Below are 17,611 nucleotides of genomic sequence, written 5' to 3' on the forward strand. Positions count from 1 at the left end.
TGTTAGTGTTCCCATCTCACAGATGAGGAAGCCGAGGTTCAGAGAGATTGTGTAGCGTGCTCACAGTCCACAAAATAACGGATGAGGCTGAGAGACCCCTTCTGACAGAAGAACTGGTGTGTGTAACCGCTGAATTCTACCATTTAACAGAGCAAGAAACACAAGGGACCCGTGCAGGGGAATAGAGTTTGGGGAACAGAGATGAGGCCATTGACATTTATTGCCAGACCCTAGTTAAAAGCTGCCTGTGAGATCTGAAGGCAGTATTCGTGCTGGCCCTGTGAGTGCCCTCTGCCGCAGAGGGCACTGCCCCAAGGAAGCTCCCAGCCCCCAGGATCTGGAAGTCATTGGCTGATTTAAAAGCACACACAGGGTGTGCCAGCTGGTGTCGCTTCCTCATCAAAATGTATTGATGCTGCAGCTGAGCCGCTGCCCAGCCCCTGGGGAGGAGACACCAGCAGTGTGCCCAGCTAGGGCAGGGTGGGGAGCTGCAGCTGCAGGTTGGCATGGGAGGAGGGCTCAGGGCTACGAGGGGATGGTGGCAGGGGGCCAAGGCCTGGGGAGCTGAGCCACAGCCAGTGCGTGTCTGCGAGGCCTTGTTGGGCAGCCTGCCAGCCAGAACCCAGGACAGGGAGGAGTTTGGGTGCTACTCCAGGAGGGGGCGGGCGGGACCTTTGGGTTCAAGCTCCACTGGGCTTGGCAGGAGGCCCCTCCCCCATGGCCAGCAAACAAAGCAGTGACTCCCAGAGTAGAATTGTGGGATCGGAGAGCCAGGTTCCCTGGGGTGGGAATGAAAGCAGGCAGGCCTTGCTGGGGGCCACATGACAGGAGCCATCCGTGCCCAAGGACATGGCCGGCTGGCCTGCACCTGGGCAGACGCTGTACCTATAGATGATTAATGAGTATTGATTGCTCTAGAGGCCAACCATGGCCTGGACTGAGCATTCCACCGCCAGCACTGCCTTTTCCCTCTGTGAAGAGCAGGTTGGAGAGGCAGCGGCTGCGTGTGTCCATTTGCCCTATATTTTTAGCCATGCTTCCCTCTATTTTCTCTTTCTCTTATAGCCTTTCTTATTTCTCTTCATTCTCTCCCTCCTCTATAGCTCTTTTCATTTTTTTCTTCTTCCACCTGATCCTACAGGTGAGTTTTTTTTTACCTTTTGGCCTCTTTGCTTTTTTTCCCTCATGATAACAGATGTAAGGTATAAATTGATATACAGGAAAATGCACAAATCTTAACTGTTCAGCTCAAAACATTTTAACATTTGTATACACTTGGGAAACCAACACCTAGACCAAGATACAGAACATTCTGGTCATCCCTAGAGTTTCCTTGTCTGCCTACGAGACATGTGCCCCTAGTCTGACTTCTCTCATCAGAGAGAAGTTTGGTTTGGCCTCTTTGTATGTATTCCTGTGCACATTTTACCTCCTATTCTTGCATTTTTGTCCTTCTTGTGTGTGTGTCTGTGGACATGAAAGAGAGAACCTCAGAGAGAGAGGGGAGGTGGGTGAGGATGGGAGGAAGGGCAAGGACTGTGTGAGTGTGCATGCAGAGAGGGCCCGGCTCAAGGATGACTTCGTCTTGCGGCCGGGGGCACGGAGGAAGCGGAGGAAGCGTTGCTTTTCTCTTGTCTCTTTTTATCCTCTTTCCAAGCCGCCCCCTGGGCTCTTTATAAACACTGACATTCTGGCTGAGAAAGACTTGCCAACATCCAAGAGTAGCAAAGGGGAGCAGGAGACACAGCATTGGCATGGGAACCACTCCCTAGCCCACAGGAAGTCAGCTCAAATGAGGTTTTTCTCAGTCATCCTGTTTTGTCCAGTCTGGGGAGAACAAATTAGCGCACTAACGGAAGACAGTGGAGCCCACAAGGGCCGAGGCTGCCATGCTGGGGGCATGGACGGGAGGGCTCTTTTCCAGGCCAATAGTCGGGTCCCTCGTTTTGTCAGCCCTGTGGAGCTCCTCTTGGAGTGCCAGGCCAGGCAGTGGGGGTTCCAAAGACAAGACCTGTCACTGTCTTCAATGGGCTTGCCACGCGGTTGGCATTAAGACATACTTGAAGCATTTGAGCAGCCATGAGCAGGACATAATTAACCACCAAGTGAGGCTGCATCAGCCCTGCCTCCTCTCCTCAGGGAGGAGCCCAGCAGTCAGACAACACGTGTGTGGCCAAGACATGAGGGCAAACCAGCCTTCCTGCCATTGAGGAGCTGCCTGGTGTGGAGGTTCGGGCACTCCACAGATACTAGTTGAGCATGTGCCACTCATCAGGCTCTGTTCTGAGTAAGAGTGGCAAGCAGAAGATAGAAGGAAATGCTGTAGTTAGTACCTTGATTTGAACAAGATTCCTTGTCGTTTTTTTATAATGTTCTTATGGATAATGTGGAGAAGTAGGGGCTGAATGGTGCAGTTAGCAGGACACACAGCTAGTCATTCAACCTACAAAGGATAGTGATCAGTGTCAACCCTGATGGAAGTCCCTAGTGGCACTGGGCTCTGTTTTTGGCCCTGTCTCATTCAGTTTTTCCCCCCACAAATTTATAAAACACCAACGGAAAAACACCCATGACTTTTCTATATTAACCAATTGTTAAGACTTTGCCACAGTCGCACCCACACCCTTTCTTTCTAACACACACATTTGTTTCTGCTGAAACGTTTGAAAGTAAGTTGCAGGCATCATGACACCTCACTCTGCAACCCTCAGCAGGCATCTCTGAGGGACAGGACATTCTCCTAAGACCACACCATTATCATACCTAAGAAAAGGAACAGTAATGCCATAATATCATCTAATACACAGTGCATGTTAAATTTTTCCCAATTGTTCTATGGCTTTTTTTCTTCAGGATTCAATCAAGGTTCACATATTGCATTTGATTATCATGTCTTCTTAGTTTCTTAACCTCAAACAGTTCCCCTGTCTTTTTTTTCACCAGATTGACCTTTGTGAAGAGTCCAGGCTAGTTGTCTTAGAGAAAGCTGGATGTATCTGGTTGTGTCCTCATTATTAGATCTGGGTTGAACACTTTTGACAAGAATGCTACAAGGACTGATGATGTTGTATATTTCCTATTGCATCATTTTAGGAGGTAGATGACTTAGGTGGTTCCACTACTGGTGATGCTACTTTCGACCACTTGCTTAAGATGGGGGCCATCAGAGCTCTCTCTTAGAGATACATTTTCCCTTTGGTAATTAGTAACTCATCTGTGGGACAGACTTGGAGACCTTGTTAATATATAGTTTCCTAACAATCTTCCACCCAATGGTTTAGCATGCATTGATTATCCTTGCTCAAATCTAGATTTTCTAAGTCTACCATTTCTTCTGCATTTATCAGCGAGCATTTTTCTAGAAAGAAAAGCTTCCTCTCTACCCCTTCTCTTTCTCTCACTGTGTTTCTCTGAGTTTCACTGCAGACTGATGGATTATTTTATTTTGATGCATTAGAATCCATTACTTCATTTTTGATGCTCATATTGTCCCAAGTTTGGCATCAAGCTGGCCCTTTGTCCTTTTGACATGACCCCATTAGTTTTTAATTGCTTCCTTGTTTTCTGGCCCAACAAAATGTCCCGGCCTCACCTTGTACTTTCCTTTTCGTTTTCCCAGGGAGTCCTGGTACTTTTTATTGAAGAGTGGTATTTAGAAACCAAGAACTGGGTGCTAGGTCTGCTCAGCCAATAATTTTATCAATGACTTGAATAGAGGCTAAGGAATGCTTACAAATTTACAGATAACTCAAAACTGGGAGGAGAAGCCAAATGAATGATAATAGAATCAATATTCAAAATGACCTCAATAGGATGAAATCTGGACCAGAACCAATAGATTTAAAAGCGATCAATATGAAGTCCTGTGCTGAGGTTGAAAAAGTGAATTGCATAATTTCAGGTTTGGGGGAACTCTTTACTAGACCACAGTCAATATCAAAAAGCAGGTCTGATTGTTAGTTGACATGAGCCAGCAGTATTTGGTGAGCCAGCAGTATTCGGTGACTCTTAGGTTGTGTTCTTTCATTCATTCATTCAGCCAGTACTTACTGAGGGCCTGTCATGTGCCAGACACTGTTCTAGAGGCTTCGGATATGTTCCTTAACAAGCCCAGTAAACAAGAATCCCTGCCCTCCGCAGTCAACATTCTTGGAGGTGTGGGGGCCTGTGGGGAGTTCAGACAATAAAGAAAATCCACAACAAATAAGCAAATCACATAGTATGTTAGAAGGTGATGAGTGCTTAAAAAAATATCTCAGGGTCGGGCCGGCCCCAAGGCATAGCGGTTAAGTGCGCACACTCAGCTGTTGGCGGCCTGGTTCGGATCCCAGGCGCCCACAGATGCACTGCTTGTCAGGCCATGCTGTGGCAGCGTCCCATATAAAGTAGAGGAAGATGGGCATGGATGTTAGCCCAGGGCCAGTCTTCCTCAGCAAAAAGAGGAGGATTGGCATGGATGTTAGCTCAGAGCTGATCTTCCTCACAAAAAAAAAAAGAAAAAAAAATCTCAGGGTAAGGGGAATGTTGCGGAAGTTCAGATTCTTCTAGAAGGTGATCTTTGAGCAAAGGTTTGAAGGAAACATGGGACTCAATCATTTGGCTATCTGGGGGAAGAATGCTCCAGGCAGAGGGAGGAGCCAGGGCAAAGGTCCTAACGCAGCAGTGCCTGGGGTAGAGTGAGGGGGGAGGGGCAGTAGAGGATGCATTGGTGGCGCGTGCGTGCATGTGTGTGTCACATAGGCCTTGCCGACCACTGTGAGGTCTTGGCTTTTATTCTGAGTGAGACGGAACCACTGGAGGGTCTGCGCAGAGGAGTGCTGTGACCCAACTTTGGTTTTGACTCACTCTGGCTGCTAAGTTGAGAACAGACTGCAGGGGAGCCCAGGTGGATGCAGGGAGACCAATAAGGAGGCCTTTGCAGTAAATAGGAGAAAGAGGGTGGTCACTGGGACCCTGGGAAGTGGTGAGTGGTCAGATTATGGATTTGCTAGTGGATTGGATGTGAGGAGTGAGAGAAAAGAAAGGAGTTCAAGTTTTTAACTTGAGCAACTTAAAGATGGACTTGCCATGAAATCACACGAGGAAGGCTCACACAGAGCACATTTTGGGGAGTGAGAGGGGAGCGATCAGGAGCTTAGTTTGGGACATGTTGTATTTGAGATGCCTGTCAGACAAGACAGCCTGGTAGAAATGTGGAGGCCATTTGGAGTTCAGGACAGAGGTCCTGGCTGCAGATAGAAGCTTGGGCATCGTTGGCTAAAGATGGATTGACACCATTAATAGAGGTGAGTGTCCAAGGCCTGGGCAATGCTAGAACTACAGGTGGTTGGTGCTGCCCACATCCCATGTGGAATTCTGTGTCCAGTGCTGGGTGCCCCTTTAAAAGGGGTGCTGCTAGCCTGAACCACGCCCATAGAAGGGTGTCAGGATGGTGGAGGGGCAGAAATCATGGAGCATGAGGAAACTTGGCTGCAAGAGAGGAGACCTAGGATGATGTGAGCACTGTGCCCACCCCCGACAGCCACCCTATGGGAGAGGATGTGGCAGGCCCAGGGGTGGGATGAGAGCAAAAGGTGGTGGCTCTGAGCACGCTCATTTTTGCTGGGGGTGAAGGGCATCTTTCCAGCCATTGCAGCTAATTCCTGGAGAAACTGTCCCCACTGCCATGGAAATGACTAGCAGAGGTTTTCCAACTCCTTTTGACTCGAACCACAGGAAGAATTACATTTTACTGTGATCCTGTGCACACTTAGGGAAAGTTGAAACAGGTTTCCCAAAGCTTGCTTATCCTTTCTGTGATCATTGCACTTTGATATTGTCTATTCTGTTTCTTTTTTAATGCTGATGGGGATCCAGTAAATTGACTTCAGGACCCACTGAGGGGTCTGCATTTTGATACCCCTGGTCCCCGCAGAACTGAGCTCCCCCTCTGGGGATCTTAGGAGCTAGGAGGACTAGGGGTGAGTGCCTCTGGGATTCTCGTCCAGCCTGAGGGAGTCCTCTCCCCGGCACGTGCAGGTGGTGTGTACGTTACATCCTATTATCCCACTTAAGCTAATCTTGCCCCGCGCTCCCACCCGAGGTTCGGCTTCGCGTGGACAGAATTGTAGACTAAGCGCCGAGCCTGCAGTGAACGGCGGCCAAGCCCTAAAGTGGGCTGTCCCATGCAGAAATGAGACTCAGAAGTACCGAGCCCCGGCGTCAGCACGAGCTCGGCCGAGTTCATTGGTCATGGACAAGTGGGTATCAGGAGCATTAGCAGGGGAGGCGGGGGGAGAAGCCCAAAACCTGACCCTCACCAGGCGCACAGTGGAGAGACCCCCCACGTTTTCCCAAACGAACGCGCTCAGAGGGTCGCAGAGGAGCCGGAAGGGGCTGGGACGGCAGTGGGAGGGTCTGAGTAGTGGGGGCGGGGAAGTAGGGGTCTGCTTTCCTCCGCGCCCCCGCGGCCTCAGCCGCTACTGATCACGGGGTTTGGCCCCCTGAAGGCGCGCCCCGAGCTAGGTGCACCGAGCGGGCACCCCTTGTGCCTCCCGCGCCCGGGAAGGAGGAAGGGGGAAGGGGCAGGTTGGGCAAGGAGCGGAGCAGGGAGAGGCAGGATTAACCGCCCAACTTCCTCCTTCGGCCCCTCCTTCTCTCCCTCCCACCTTCCCTCCCGCGCTCGCGGGCGAGCTTCGTCGGAGCTGGGCGGCCAGGAGGATTGCGGGGCTGGGGGCGGCGGGGCCAGCGCTCGCGGCGCCCACGTGACCCCGTTTCCCATCCCGACCCCCCCAGGTCCGGAGGCGGGGGTCCGCCGAGCGACTTCGGGGCCGGACTTCGGGGCGGAGCCGCCGCTCGAGAGTCAAGTTGAGCCACCTGAGCCGGAGGACGCCGCCGCTCCCGCTGTCCGAGTCAGGCGCGCCGCGATGGGCCAGGGGAGCCGGCCGCCCGCCCTGCCGCACCGGCCGCCACTCCTGCTGCTGCTCCTGCTGCTGCTGCCGCCGCCGCCTGCGACGCGGGCGCTCGCCCCTCGGATCAGCCTGCCGCTGGGTGAGTGCTGGGGCGACCCCGCGGGGGCGCGGGCTGGGGTCGGGGGGAGGGGAGGCGGGCGGAGAGGTGCCTCGCGCGGAGGTAGCGGTGACAAAGGAGGGAAGGAGGGAGCAAGCATGTCGGAGGGATGGGTTCTGTTAGGACCCCTCCTCCTTTCAAAGCGCTGCAGGCAGGGAGGGAGAGGAGAGGGGAGCGCTGGGGCCGCGAGCCCCTTTCTTCTGTTCTTTTAATGGGCGGGGAGGGGGTCTCTCGCCCGCTCTGTGGCCCCTGCTCGCCCCTTGGTAGGGCGCCCTTTCGGCGGCGGCGGCCCCCCCGGGCTGGCTACTCGCCGGTCCGCCTGCCCATCTGCTTGTCTTTGATGCTCACCAGAGCCAGCCGCGGTGCCGCCCCCGAGGGCGGCGCGGGGTGGAGGGGCCGTGCTTGCAGTCCCGTAAACACTGGGGTTCTGGTATCCAGCAAGTCGCAGCAGGACTCCGGAGCCGCGGCCGCCCGGTGCCCAGCCTCCCTCCCCACCCCTTCACCTTGGCAGGCTGGCGCAACCCCCGGCCCGGACGTAGTGGGATTCCCCCCAGGACCTGGGAACGACCATACTAGGGATACGGGCAGCTCTGGGCGCCGAGACTGCCAGGCCTTGGAAGGGACTCCGTCTCGGAGTGACCTGGGAGTTCCGTCCTCATTGGCCGGGCCGCTCCCTGGTGCTCACAGCTGCTTCTGTGGCCCCTCGCTTTCCAGCCCTTAGCTCTCCCCTCTCCTTACCCCCTTTAATCTGGTTGCTTCTCCAACTTTTTGAAATCAGAGGGACCTGTATTCTAAGCCCATTTCTACTACTGCGCCAGTAAGTCCCTTCTCTCCGTGCCCCAGTTTGCTCATCTCTAAAATGGGCACAGTCATATATAACCTTACAAGGCTCTCTGGGAGATTTCATGCAAGTAGGTGTAATATGTGGGCACCGTATATGGGTGCCCAATAGATGTTGTTTCTCCAGGTCCTTTTAACTTGTTGGTTGTCACACTGTACGAATTAGAATAAAGGATGTATAAATCAGAGGTTGCAGACTAAAACTGTACCAGCCTTCCTTCTCTTTTACAGCATCGCCAGCCCTAAAATCATTCTATTTACAAAAGGAAAGAGTAGCAGAATTAGCACTTAATTAAGTCAGGGCCTTAGTGGCCCTGAGAAACCCCATTTGAAACACTGCAGGATAGTACTGAGAAGATGGCTTGGGTTCAGATCCTGCCTCAGCCACTAGCTAGCCAGGTGGCCTTGAGCAAGCTGCTTAACCTCTCTGGGTCTTGATTTCTTCATCTGTAAAATAGGGATAATAATAGCACCTACCTCAAGGTTGTGAGGATTAAATCAGTTTATGTTTGAAAAGTCCTTGGGACGGTGCTTGATGCATAGAAACTGCTCAGTAAGTGTCAGCTGTCCTTGTTGTTATGTTAAGCACATGTTATGCTATGTTAAGGCTTCATTGTGGCACATCCTGCTCAGAGCTGGGGTGATTCTGCTTGGGTGGGGGCGGTACTGGTGTGTTAGTTTGACCTCAGCCCCTTGGGTGCTCCAGCTTGTTAAGTGAGGGTAAACAGGTGTTTCCGGACCAGGCCTGTTGCCTTGCTGCTTTTTCTCTTGTGGCCACGACTCCCTTTGCCCTTAGACCCTCTCAGCTTTGGGAGAAGGTGGTGTGAGGTGGGGCACATGCTCCCATGGACTCCACGTGTGCCCCTGGGAAGGCTGGGCTAGCTCACGGGGCCATGTCAAATGCAGCAGGTCTTGTGTCCAGCTCTGAAACCGGACGGGGACCGCTCATAGGGTGACTAAAAGGCAGAGTTGGGGAGCTGCGAGGAGGAACCGAGAAGCCCTGCTTCGTGAGAGCAGCAAGAACACTGGTTGTTATTACCCACACAGCTGCAAGACCTGTCCTGCTTCCACAAATGCGTGACCATTGCCGGGCCGTCGTACAGGCTTCTGTCACACACCAGCACCCCCTGCACAGGTCACTTGGTGCTGTGGTTTTGGTGTCTGTGTCCCCCCAAAATTCATATGTTAAAATCCTAACCCCCGAAGGACTAAGACACTCGGGTTCACCTGTTAGGATGGCCATGGACAGCACACATTTTGCACACTGTGCAGAGGTGCGTAGCTGGGGGGTTGAGAGGACATGAAATGCAGTCCGTACTCTGCTCTCCAAGCTGTGGGTCCCAGAGAAAAAGACCTTCCCGCTGTGTTCTTGAGGCTGGGTCTGCCCAGAGGGGACCCCTTTTTCCAGTCCCACCAAAGCCCTGGAATAATTTAGTAGCACCCCAACTCCTGGACTTGTGAGCATATATCCACACTTCGCTGAGCTGCACCACACCCTGCAGTGCTCGCCTCACTGGGCTGCCTCCTGGCCCTGGTACCCACCGCAGGTCCTCCCAGCAGGCTGGGAGCCCCAGGGAGGAATACCCTGGTGACTGAACAGGCTCACTCTCCAAGTGTGGCTTGAGGCGGTTTCCTGCCTCATCCCTGGGGGCTGTTTAGATGTTCTGGCAGTGTGCCCATTCTGGGCGGGCCGGTGGTGACTATGGGATGCTGGGCACGAGGCACCAGGGCCCCTCCCTCACAGAACAGGGAGAGGCATGGAACTGGAGACTATACCCCTCTTTCCTGCCACCTGCCCTCCCCTGGTGAATTCCCACTCGAGCCCCACCAGGGCCTGGATGCCTAGGGACTCTGGGCTATGTCTGTGGTTTAAGACAAAATCTGTGGAAGTGGAGTGTCCAGTTTGTGCCTGGGGTCCTTTCTACGGAACCCTCGTCATTGTTTTTTTTAAAGATTTTATTTATTCAGTTTTTCCCCCCAAAGCCCCAGTAGATAGTTGTACGTCATAGGTTCACATCCTTCTAGTTGCTGTACGTGGGACTCGGCCTCGCGTTGGACGGAGAAGTGGTGCCTCGGGGCGCTCCCGGGATCCGAACCCGGGCCGCCAGCATCAGAGCGCGCGCACTTAACCGCTAAGCCACGGGGCCGGCCTAACCCTCGTCATTGTTGATCAGCAGATTCCTGGGGCCATCAGGAGGGGGTATCCCACTTGTGGTCTCACCCAGTGGCCAGGATGGGGAGGAGGACTGGGGCTCCAGGGTCAGCTGGACAAGCAGCGGCCTTAAGAGGAAGTTACTTGTCTCTATGAAAGGAGTGCTTCAAAGAAGTGTGTGGAATTTTGGTTGTGTTGTATGGGAAGCTGCAGTCTGGAATTCCAGGACCCTCTGCCGTGGTCAGGAGTGGGAGAGGTGCTGAGTGGAGATAATGGCCCCGGGTGGATGAGCTGCAAGGCCCACTGCCTCCCAGCCCACCGTGTGGAAAGAAACAGAAACCTGCTCATGAAAGTCTTATTGGGTCACCTTAAAAGGCATTACGAATTTCCCCCTGCCCCAGAAGTGCCCATCTGGAGAGCCCTGGACACAGTGTTTTCAAACCAGACTGGAAATAAATCTCTAGGCCTGCAAACTGCAGTCGACAAAAGCCCGTTGAGCTGAGAGAACGGGGCCTTGGTGCGAATCAGCTGCTTGTCCTCTGACCCCGGAGTGGGCACCCAGGGTCGTGGCTGCCCTGAGAAGCTCCCAGTGCAGGCCGCTTTCAAAGCCTTTTCCTGGCTGGTTACTGGCCTCCCTCGTTGATGTGGCCTCAGTTGGACGGAGCGTTTGTCTGCAGCTCTGTCCTGTGGGCCAGTGTCTTCATGGCCCTCCAGAGCCGGGTGGAAAGAGCGGTGACTGTGGGAGCTAATAGCCCGGCCTGCCATCCTACCTGCACAACCTGGGGCAGGCCGTTGCCTCCTCCAGGGCTGTTCTCAACAGTGCCAAGATGGGAATGACGGCAGGACCATCTCACGGGTTCTGAGAGGGTTACCTAGAATAACGTATGTAAGTGTTTGGCACGGTGCCCAGCTCGTGCTCTGTCCCCAGTGAAAGGTAGTGGCTTCTGTTCTCTGTGGTGGAAATTCCCTGCCTTCCTTGCTTGGGGACGTTATTTGCATCAATTTGGTAGACACGGTCTGAGCACTGGCTGTATGCAGGCCCTCTGCTAGGTCCCAAGACCAGAGAATGAAGTGGGGCAGACCTCACCCCCTGCCCTGGGGTAGAAGACAAAGCTAGTCCCCCAAGGGCTGATTGGAGGTCATCCCCAGGGTCCTGCTTCGTTTAGTCCACTTTTCAACTGCTCCTGGTTCAGCCCTTTCAAAGTCCCCTGCCCCAGGAGCCTCCTCTGCCTGGGGCTGGATGGCACCTCTCCTTCCCTGCCCCTCGCCGGTTCCACTCTGCCCTCTGCATAACCCACATTCAGCTGGGTGTTGAATGCCTGTGTGCCAGCCCAGCAAAACTCTAAGCTTGCACAACTTTTGTGGCACATCTGGATATACCTGCATGTTCATCCTCCAGATAAGGTAGATGGGGAGGATGGCACCGGGCCTGGAGAAAAGGCTGGACTCAGGTCATGTTGTCAATCACTCCTTCCTGTGGCCTCACCCCCGACCCCTATGGGTGCTCAGGATGGGTGGAGAGCCTATATGTCGCCCTGGGAGCAAGGGGGAAGAAGAGGAACAGAACATGCGACTCCCATGGTCTAGCATGCCCCCTCTGCTTTGCCCCCCTAGCTCTCCCTGTCCCTCCTCCTTGCACGCCCACCTCCCTGTCCTGGCAGGGCTCTACTGTGTCCAGGATGGACAGTGGCTTATAGAGTTAACTGTCTTGGGACAAATACCCAAGGTCCCATAAGGGCCCCACTCCATCTCCTGCCATTCGCAAGCCTTTCCTCTGCTCCTAACCCTGCTCTCCCTAGTCACTCTTAGCCACCACTCCCATGTGACCAGCTCCGCTACAGGACAGGAGCCAACCCTCCAGCCCTTAGGTTGCACAGCTGGTGTCCTTATGTTTGTGTTCCAGTGTTCAGTGCCTAGAAGAAGGTAGAAGGTGAGGGAACAGATACAGAGCTACTGTGGGTACCAGACTTTGTTGTTGTGTTTCCACCTACATGGTAGATGGAGTTATCCCCATTTTACAGATAAGATAGCTGAGGTTCAGAGAGCTGAAGTATTTTGTCGAAGTCATATAGCTCTGCCTCCCAAGCCTGTGACCTGACCTGTTCTCCATGGGAGCTCTCTGGTCTGCCCTCATGGGTCCATCTGAGAAGCCCATCCTGAAAGCTTAGTGGGGTTCAAGGCAGGGGGCACTGTGGCAAGGAGGTTTCAGTGGGGACAGTAGATAGTAGACAGAAATGTGTTTTTTATCGTAACTCCTAGAGAGGGGCCAAGTGGACCCACTCTCTGCCTCTTTTTTGGCCTCCCCTGACCCGTCCTCCGAGAGAGGTGCTATCAGGAAGAGGGAAGAAGACCACCCAGGATGGAGCACCCCCTGTGTGGCAGGTGCTGCTTTTGGGTGTGGAGGTAGTGTTATTCCATCTTGTACAGTTGCAGGAGCCGAGGCGCAGAGAAGCTGACTCATATTGTCAGGTTAGACAATATGGTTTGAAAGGTTTGGGGCCAAGCCTTGGACCACAAACTCTGACTCAAGAACCACGTTCTTGCCATTAGAACAGCTGCCTCCTGCTTCACCTGTGAAATGTGTAGAAGCAGCAAAACGACCCAGCTCAGCCCTTAGATAATTGATAGGTTATATATTCCATCTGGTAAAGAAATCTGTTGAGGTCACTCCCTGGACAGGACAAGGGATCCAGCTGAGGCTCCTGATGGCACGGCCACGGTTGGAAGCAGGGCAGACCGAGTCAGGAATGGGGTGCGCTGGAGACTGGGGACTAATGTCTCAGACAGAGGTTTGCAAATGAGAGAGCAGCGGGCCAGAGCCAGCCTGGAGGTATATTTTGTTTGGCCTCCAAGTGTTTTAGAAAAATTTTAATTAGTTGCTGATATTTATTTATTTATTTGTTTGTTTGTGAGGAAGATCAGCCCTGAGCTAATATCCATGCTAAGCCTCCTCTTTTTGCTGAGGAAGACCAGCCCTGAGCTAACATCTATTGCCAATCCCCCCCCCTTTTTTTCCCCCAAAGCCCCAGTAGATAGTTGTATGTCATAGTTGCACATCCTTCTAGTTGCTGTATGTGAGACACGGCCTCAGCATGGCCGGAGAAGCGGTGCGTTGGTGTGCACCTGGGATCCGAACCCGGGCCGCCAGTAGCGGAGTGCGCACACTTAACTGCTAAGCCACGGGGCCGGCCCAGTTGCTGATATTTAAAACTCAGGAAATTTCATATAAAAATCCAGGTTTCCAGCTCTTCTGAAGAATGAAATGGCCCTCGTTCCATTTAGCAGCAAGCGTCTGGGGCTAAGTAGCAGCTACCTCTTCAGAGGGGCTCCTGCCTCCAGGCGGCTGCACTCGCCCCTGCCCTTGTCCCCTCTTCCCTGCACAAATGGGCTTCTGGTGTGGCCAGGGTGCTGGGTGTTTGCTCAGAGCAAGGGTGGGGAGGAAGGAGGGCACAAGGAGTCGGGGTGCATGGGAGGGCCAATCCTGATTGTTGGTGACCCCCTAACCTGGGAGCGTGGCTTGGCACTTCCACATGCTGTGTTTTACTTGGTCTTCTCAGCAACCCTGTGAGGGCACTCTCTCAGAGATGGCAGGTACGTTGTCCAGGGTTGCACAGCTGGTCAGTGACAAAAGTCGGGGCTCATACACAAGCCTGTGACTCCCCTTTCTGGTCCCTGTGGCCTCTGTCCTGTCTCCCTCAGCACTTTCAGCTGTCACACTTCTGCCTGGGCCCTGGGGTTCTAGGACTGAGTGGTCAGAGCTTGCGGGCGGCGGGTGCAGAGCAGGGCGGTGCTTCTCAGAGTCACTCTTGCGAGCACGAGGCTTCAGGACCTCCAGACTGCCCCCTTTGAATCTGGGGCCCCCTCTGGACCAGAGCACCCCGAACCAGAACGTAGGACTCTCTCAGTCATTCATTCAATCAACAAATGTTCGTTGAACAATTTCTTGACAGTCACCTGGCCAGGTGATACAAATATGGGATATGATACGGATAAGACAGTCTTGATCCTCAGGGTGCTCTCAGCTTGTGGAAGAGACAGGCACTGAAAGCCCATCATCATCAAACAGTGTGGCCAGTGCACTGCGGGAGGTGTGACCGGGACATGATGGGTGCACAGAGGAGGGCCCTCGCCCAGCTGGGGGTTCAGGAAGTCCTCCTGGAGGAGGTGAAACCAAGCTGAGTCTCAAAGAACGAGTAGGAGTTAGTCAAAAGGAAGGGCATTCCGGGCAGAGGCCTGCCTGAGCAGACTGGAGATGAGAAGTAGGACCTTGGGTTGCAGTTCATTGTCACTCGGTTGAAATGGGAAGGGGATGTGGCAGGGGCTGGTGAGTTAGGGGCTTGGACAGTGGGGCACAATTAAGGGTTTCTACAGGACAGTGAGTCCCCAGAGAGCCCTCTGCTGCAGCACAGCAGCTGGGCTGGGGTGGGGCGGTTGGGAGGCTGCTACCGTGGCCCGTGTGAGAGGATGAACCAGGTGGCTGGTTCAGGACTATGGTAGCCAGGATAGTGAGGGGAATGAACTTGGAAAATATTGAGGAGGAAAAATCAGAGGGATTTGGTTATAGATTGGGTGTTCATGGTTGAGGGAGAGGGAGGAAGAAAGTATGATGTCCAGGTTTTTATCCAGGTGAGTGGTGCCACACAGACCTGCAACTTCCCGAGCCGAGGAGTGGGGTCTGGAGGAGGCAGTGGTGGGAGGCACCACGGAGGGTCCCCTGCAGAGTGGGGTCTGGTGTGTTAGAGGAAGATCTGTGCTGGATGAAGAGATTTGGGGGTTGCCAGCATCCGGATCACTGGAGTGCTGGGTGTGAATGTGCGACCCAAGGGCAGACCCCAGGGAACAAGAACATTCAAGAGCAAACCCTGGAGAGGCTGAAGGGTGGTTGATAACAAGACCCTGGAGCTGGTACCCCAGGTTCAAATCCCACTCCACCACGCTTCTTGGCTGGGTAGCCACGGGCAAGCTACTCCACTTGTGCCTTGGTTCTCTTACCTGAAGAATGAAGGTGGTGATGTCTACCTCACAACAGCCTGGCCAGGATTACATGCGTGATTCTATGTAAAGTGCTTCGTAAGTGTTATAGCACCGTTAGCTTTTGGAGGGATGGAGGCCTGGGAGTGGGAGGGAGACATGAAGTGACCCTTGAGACCAGTGTGGCAGCCGCCTAGAGAGGACAGGGGACCTCCACAAGGCTGCCTGTGGCACAGGCCATGCCCCTTGGTGCCTGGGGTTTGGCAGTGAGGCGATGCCTAGGCCCTAGCGAGCGTGGGGCTGGTCAGCCTGACTCCCAGTGGAGGAGTGAGTGGGAGGCGAGGAATGGAGACGGCACCAGGCGGCTCTTCTCTTCAGGAGGTTGGCTGAGGAGGGGAGGAGGGAGGCGCACGAATTTCTAGGATGAATATTGAATGAAGAAACTGCTTTCTGAGAGGCAGAGGTTGATGACATGGGACTTGGTCTCTGAGGAACTGGGGGGCAGTGGGAAGTTGAGGTTGTTTATACCTGATGGCCCCAATTTTCTCAGAAAAAGGAGAGACATCTGTGAGAGGAGGAGGTGGGCCCTAGAGCAGAGGCCTCAGAGAGAGGTCATTGGGGAACAGCCAGTCCCTGAGCAGAGGGCCAGAGGAGCTGACCTTGGTCCTGGGTGGGGTGGGTGGAGGTCAGGTTCCCAAGGTGATGGCAGCTCATGACAGGTCCCGGGTTAGAGCTCTGCTGGCAGGATGGGCACAAGGGAGAGGTTCTCTGAGGGGCTGGGGGACACCTGGTGATTCTGGCAGGGGCTCTTGGCCTGCTCGCTTGGAGCCGTGGCAGCAGACAGTGGGGAAGTGGGCTTTCCTGAGGGTGCCTGCCCCAGGAACACGGGATGCTTCTGGGCTGGGTTTCCTTGCCTTCTTGCCTCTTCCTTGTTTCCCTCAGTGTATGGAGAGGACTTTTGGCACAAAGCCCCTCTTCCCCCGCTGAGAGTGACCCTTACCCGGTCAGGGACTCTGCCCTGGCACTGGCTTGGTGACGGCAGGGTTTGTCCCGCTGCTTCCGGCCCATCAGGCTGCCGTGCCCCAGCGCTTGGGCTGCGTGGAGGGAGGGTGTGCATCCAGGTCAACTGTGCCCTAGTTGGCTGCTGAGTCAGCACTCGTGTCATGGGGGTGGTGCTCCTGCCGGTACAAGTGGGTCCAAGGGTCCGGTGTGACTCCCTGGGGAAGAGGTGCCCCAGCAGAGCCTCCTGGGAGGCTTGTAGTTAGGGACTCCTCTGAGGCCCAGAGCCCTCTAGGCACTTCGTGATTCGAGCTGAGGGGCAGCCACTGCCTCCCCCACTGGAGACACCTTCCCGGCTCCGACTGTGAAGGGAAGCTGGTGTTTTCTGGTCTAATCCTGCTGGGGCCTGCGCCTGCAGAGGGCGGGATGTTGGGGCCAGGTCAGCGTCTGCTGTAGCGCCGGCAGCCACAGTGGAGAGAAGGGTGGGGTGGGGCTCTGAGTCATGGCCCTGCCACAGCTCGCTGGCTGGCCTGGGTGGGGACTGCCCCGGGTGTGGACAGTGCTGAGCCCTATTCCCATCTCACCCCAGAGAGCGCCAAGCTTCCGGCTGAGTCAGAGGGAAGGGGAGAAACTCTAGATGAGGCTGGGGGCTGAGTTGTTCCCGAATCACTTCCTGCTGAGAGCCCTGGCCCCGGGGGTGGGGGAGTGTGGCCCTGCCGGTGGCTCTGACAGGCCCAACCCAACATGCCCTCTCCCAGGATGCTTGATGCTGGACAGCCCCAGGCCAGCCCCCCACCCTGCCTTCTTGGAGCCGTGGAGAAGCCACTGGCTCAGGCCTGTCCAGGGCGGATAGAAAGGTTTCATCCCACCTGGGAGAACTGGCCACAGCCTCAGGCAGCCCTACTCTCTCCGTGCTGGACTCACCCGCCCAGCAGAGGACACGCAGGATGTCTGAGCAGCACAGGCAGCCCAGGAGCCCCCACGAGACACCCTCTGCCACAGAGCCACACAGAGAGCAGCGGAGAAGCTAAGATTGACCGTAAGGGGAGGCAGTACTCACAGGGAGCAGAGTGTACCAACACCCCTTCCCAGTCACTTCTACACAAATAGCACCCCAGAGCGAACACACAGGCATGGACAAGCCCTTGGGTAGGAGAGAGAGAGAGACACACACACACACACGGGCCCTGTGGTAGGACGGACACACACACACACACACACACACATACGCACACATGCAAGCTCAGGCAGGGTCCGCACAGACGTCTGTGCAGTGACTCTGGAGGAGACCCCAGGCATCCGGGCGCTCAGGCAGGAACAGCACTCAGAATACCGCTGAACAGGGACCAGCTCACGCACACAATGCGTGCCTGTGACACCCGTCCCGGCTCTGAGCTGATGCTCTCTGATTGGCCATGAGACCTGTGTGACCAGGTGCAGGCGTGAGTTAGAATCGCCCAGGATGTGATTTTTAACCATGAGGACGAGGGAGGCCCAGCTCTTCTAAACAGCCCTGCTCCTCTGGCAGCTCTCACCGGCCTGGATTTTCCTATAGGGCCTTTGGATTTTATTTTTGATCCGCTCGAGTTTTGATCGCATGCC

At 54.6% G+C, this 17,611-nt stretch overlaps 1 protein-coding gene across 6 annotated transcripts in view; it reads left to right on the forward strand.

The window, feature by feature from the left end:
• The window catches only part of SEMA4B (semaphorin 4B), a 36,579-nt gene that overhangs the window by 5,296 nt on the left and 13,672 nt on the right, over positions 1 to 17,611 (forward strand). For 3 of the 6 annotated variants that reach the window (XM_087428953.1, XM_087428952.1, XM_087428951.1), the window contains exon 2: positions 6,775 to 7,029. In XM_087428953.1, the coding sequence (XP_087285079.1) occupies positions 6,906 to 7,029 (124 nt within the window). In that variant the 5' untranslated portion in view covers positions 6,775 to 6,905. Of the gene's footprint in view, positions 1 to 4,808; positions 5,286 to 6,221; positions 6,240 to 6,488; positions 6,505 to 6,774; positions 7,030 to 17,611 lie in introns of those variants that run through there. The other 3 variants (XM_087428955.1, XM_004431953.3, XM_087428956.1) reach the window with 3 other exon arrangements.

This window comes from Ceratotherium simum, chromosome 3 (genome assembly GCF_057802395.1).
Source record: "Ceratotherium simum simum isolate JZ-2026a chromosome 3, ASM5780239v1, whole genome shotgun sequence".
Classification (NCBI taxonomy): Eukaryota; Metazoa; Chordata; class Mammalia; order Perissodactyla; family Rhinocerotidae; genus Ceratotherium; species Ceratotherium simum.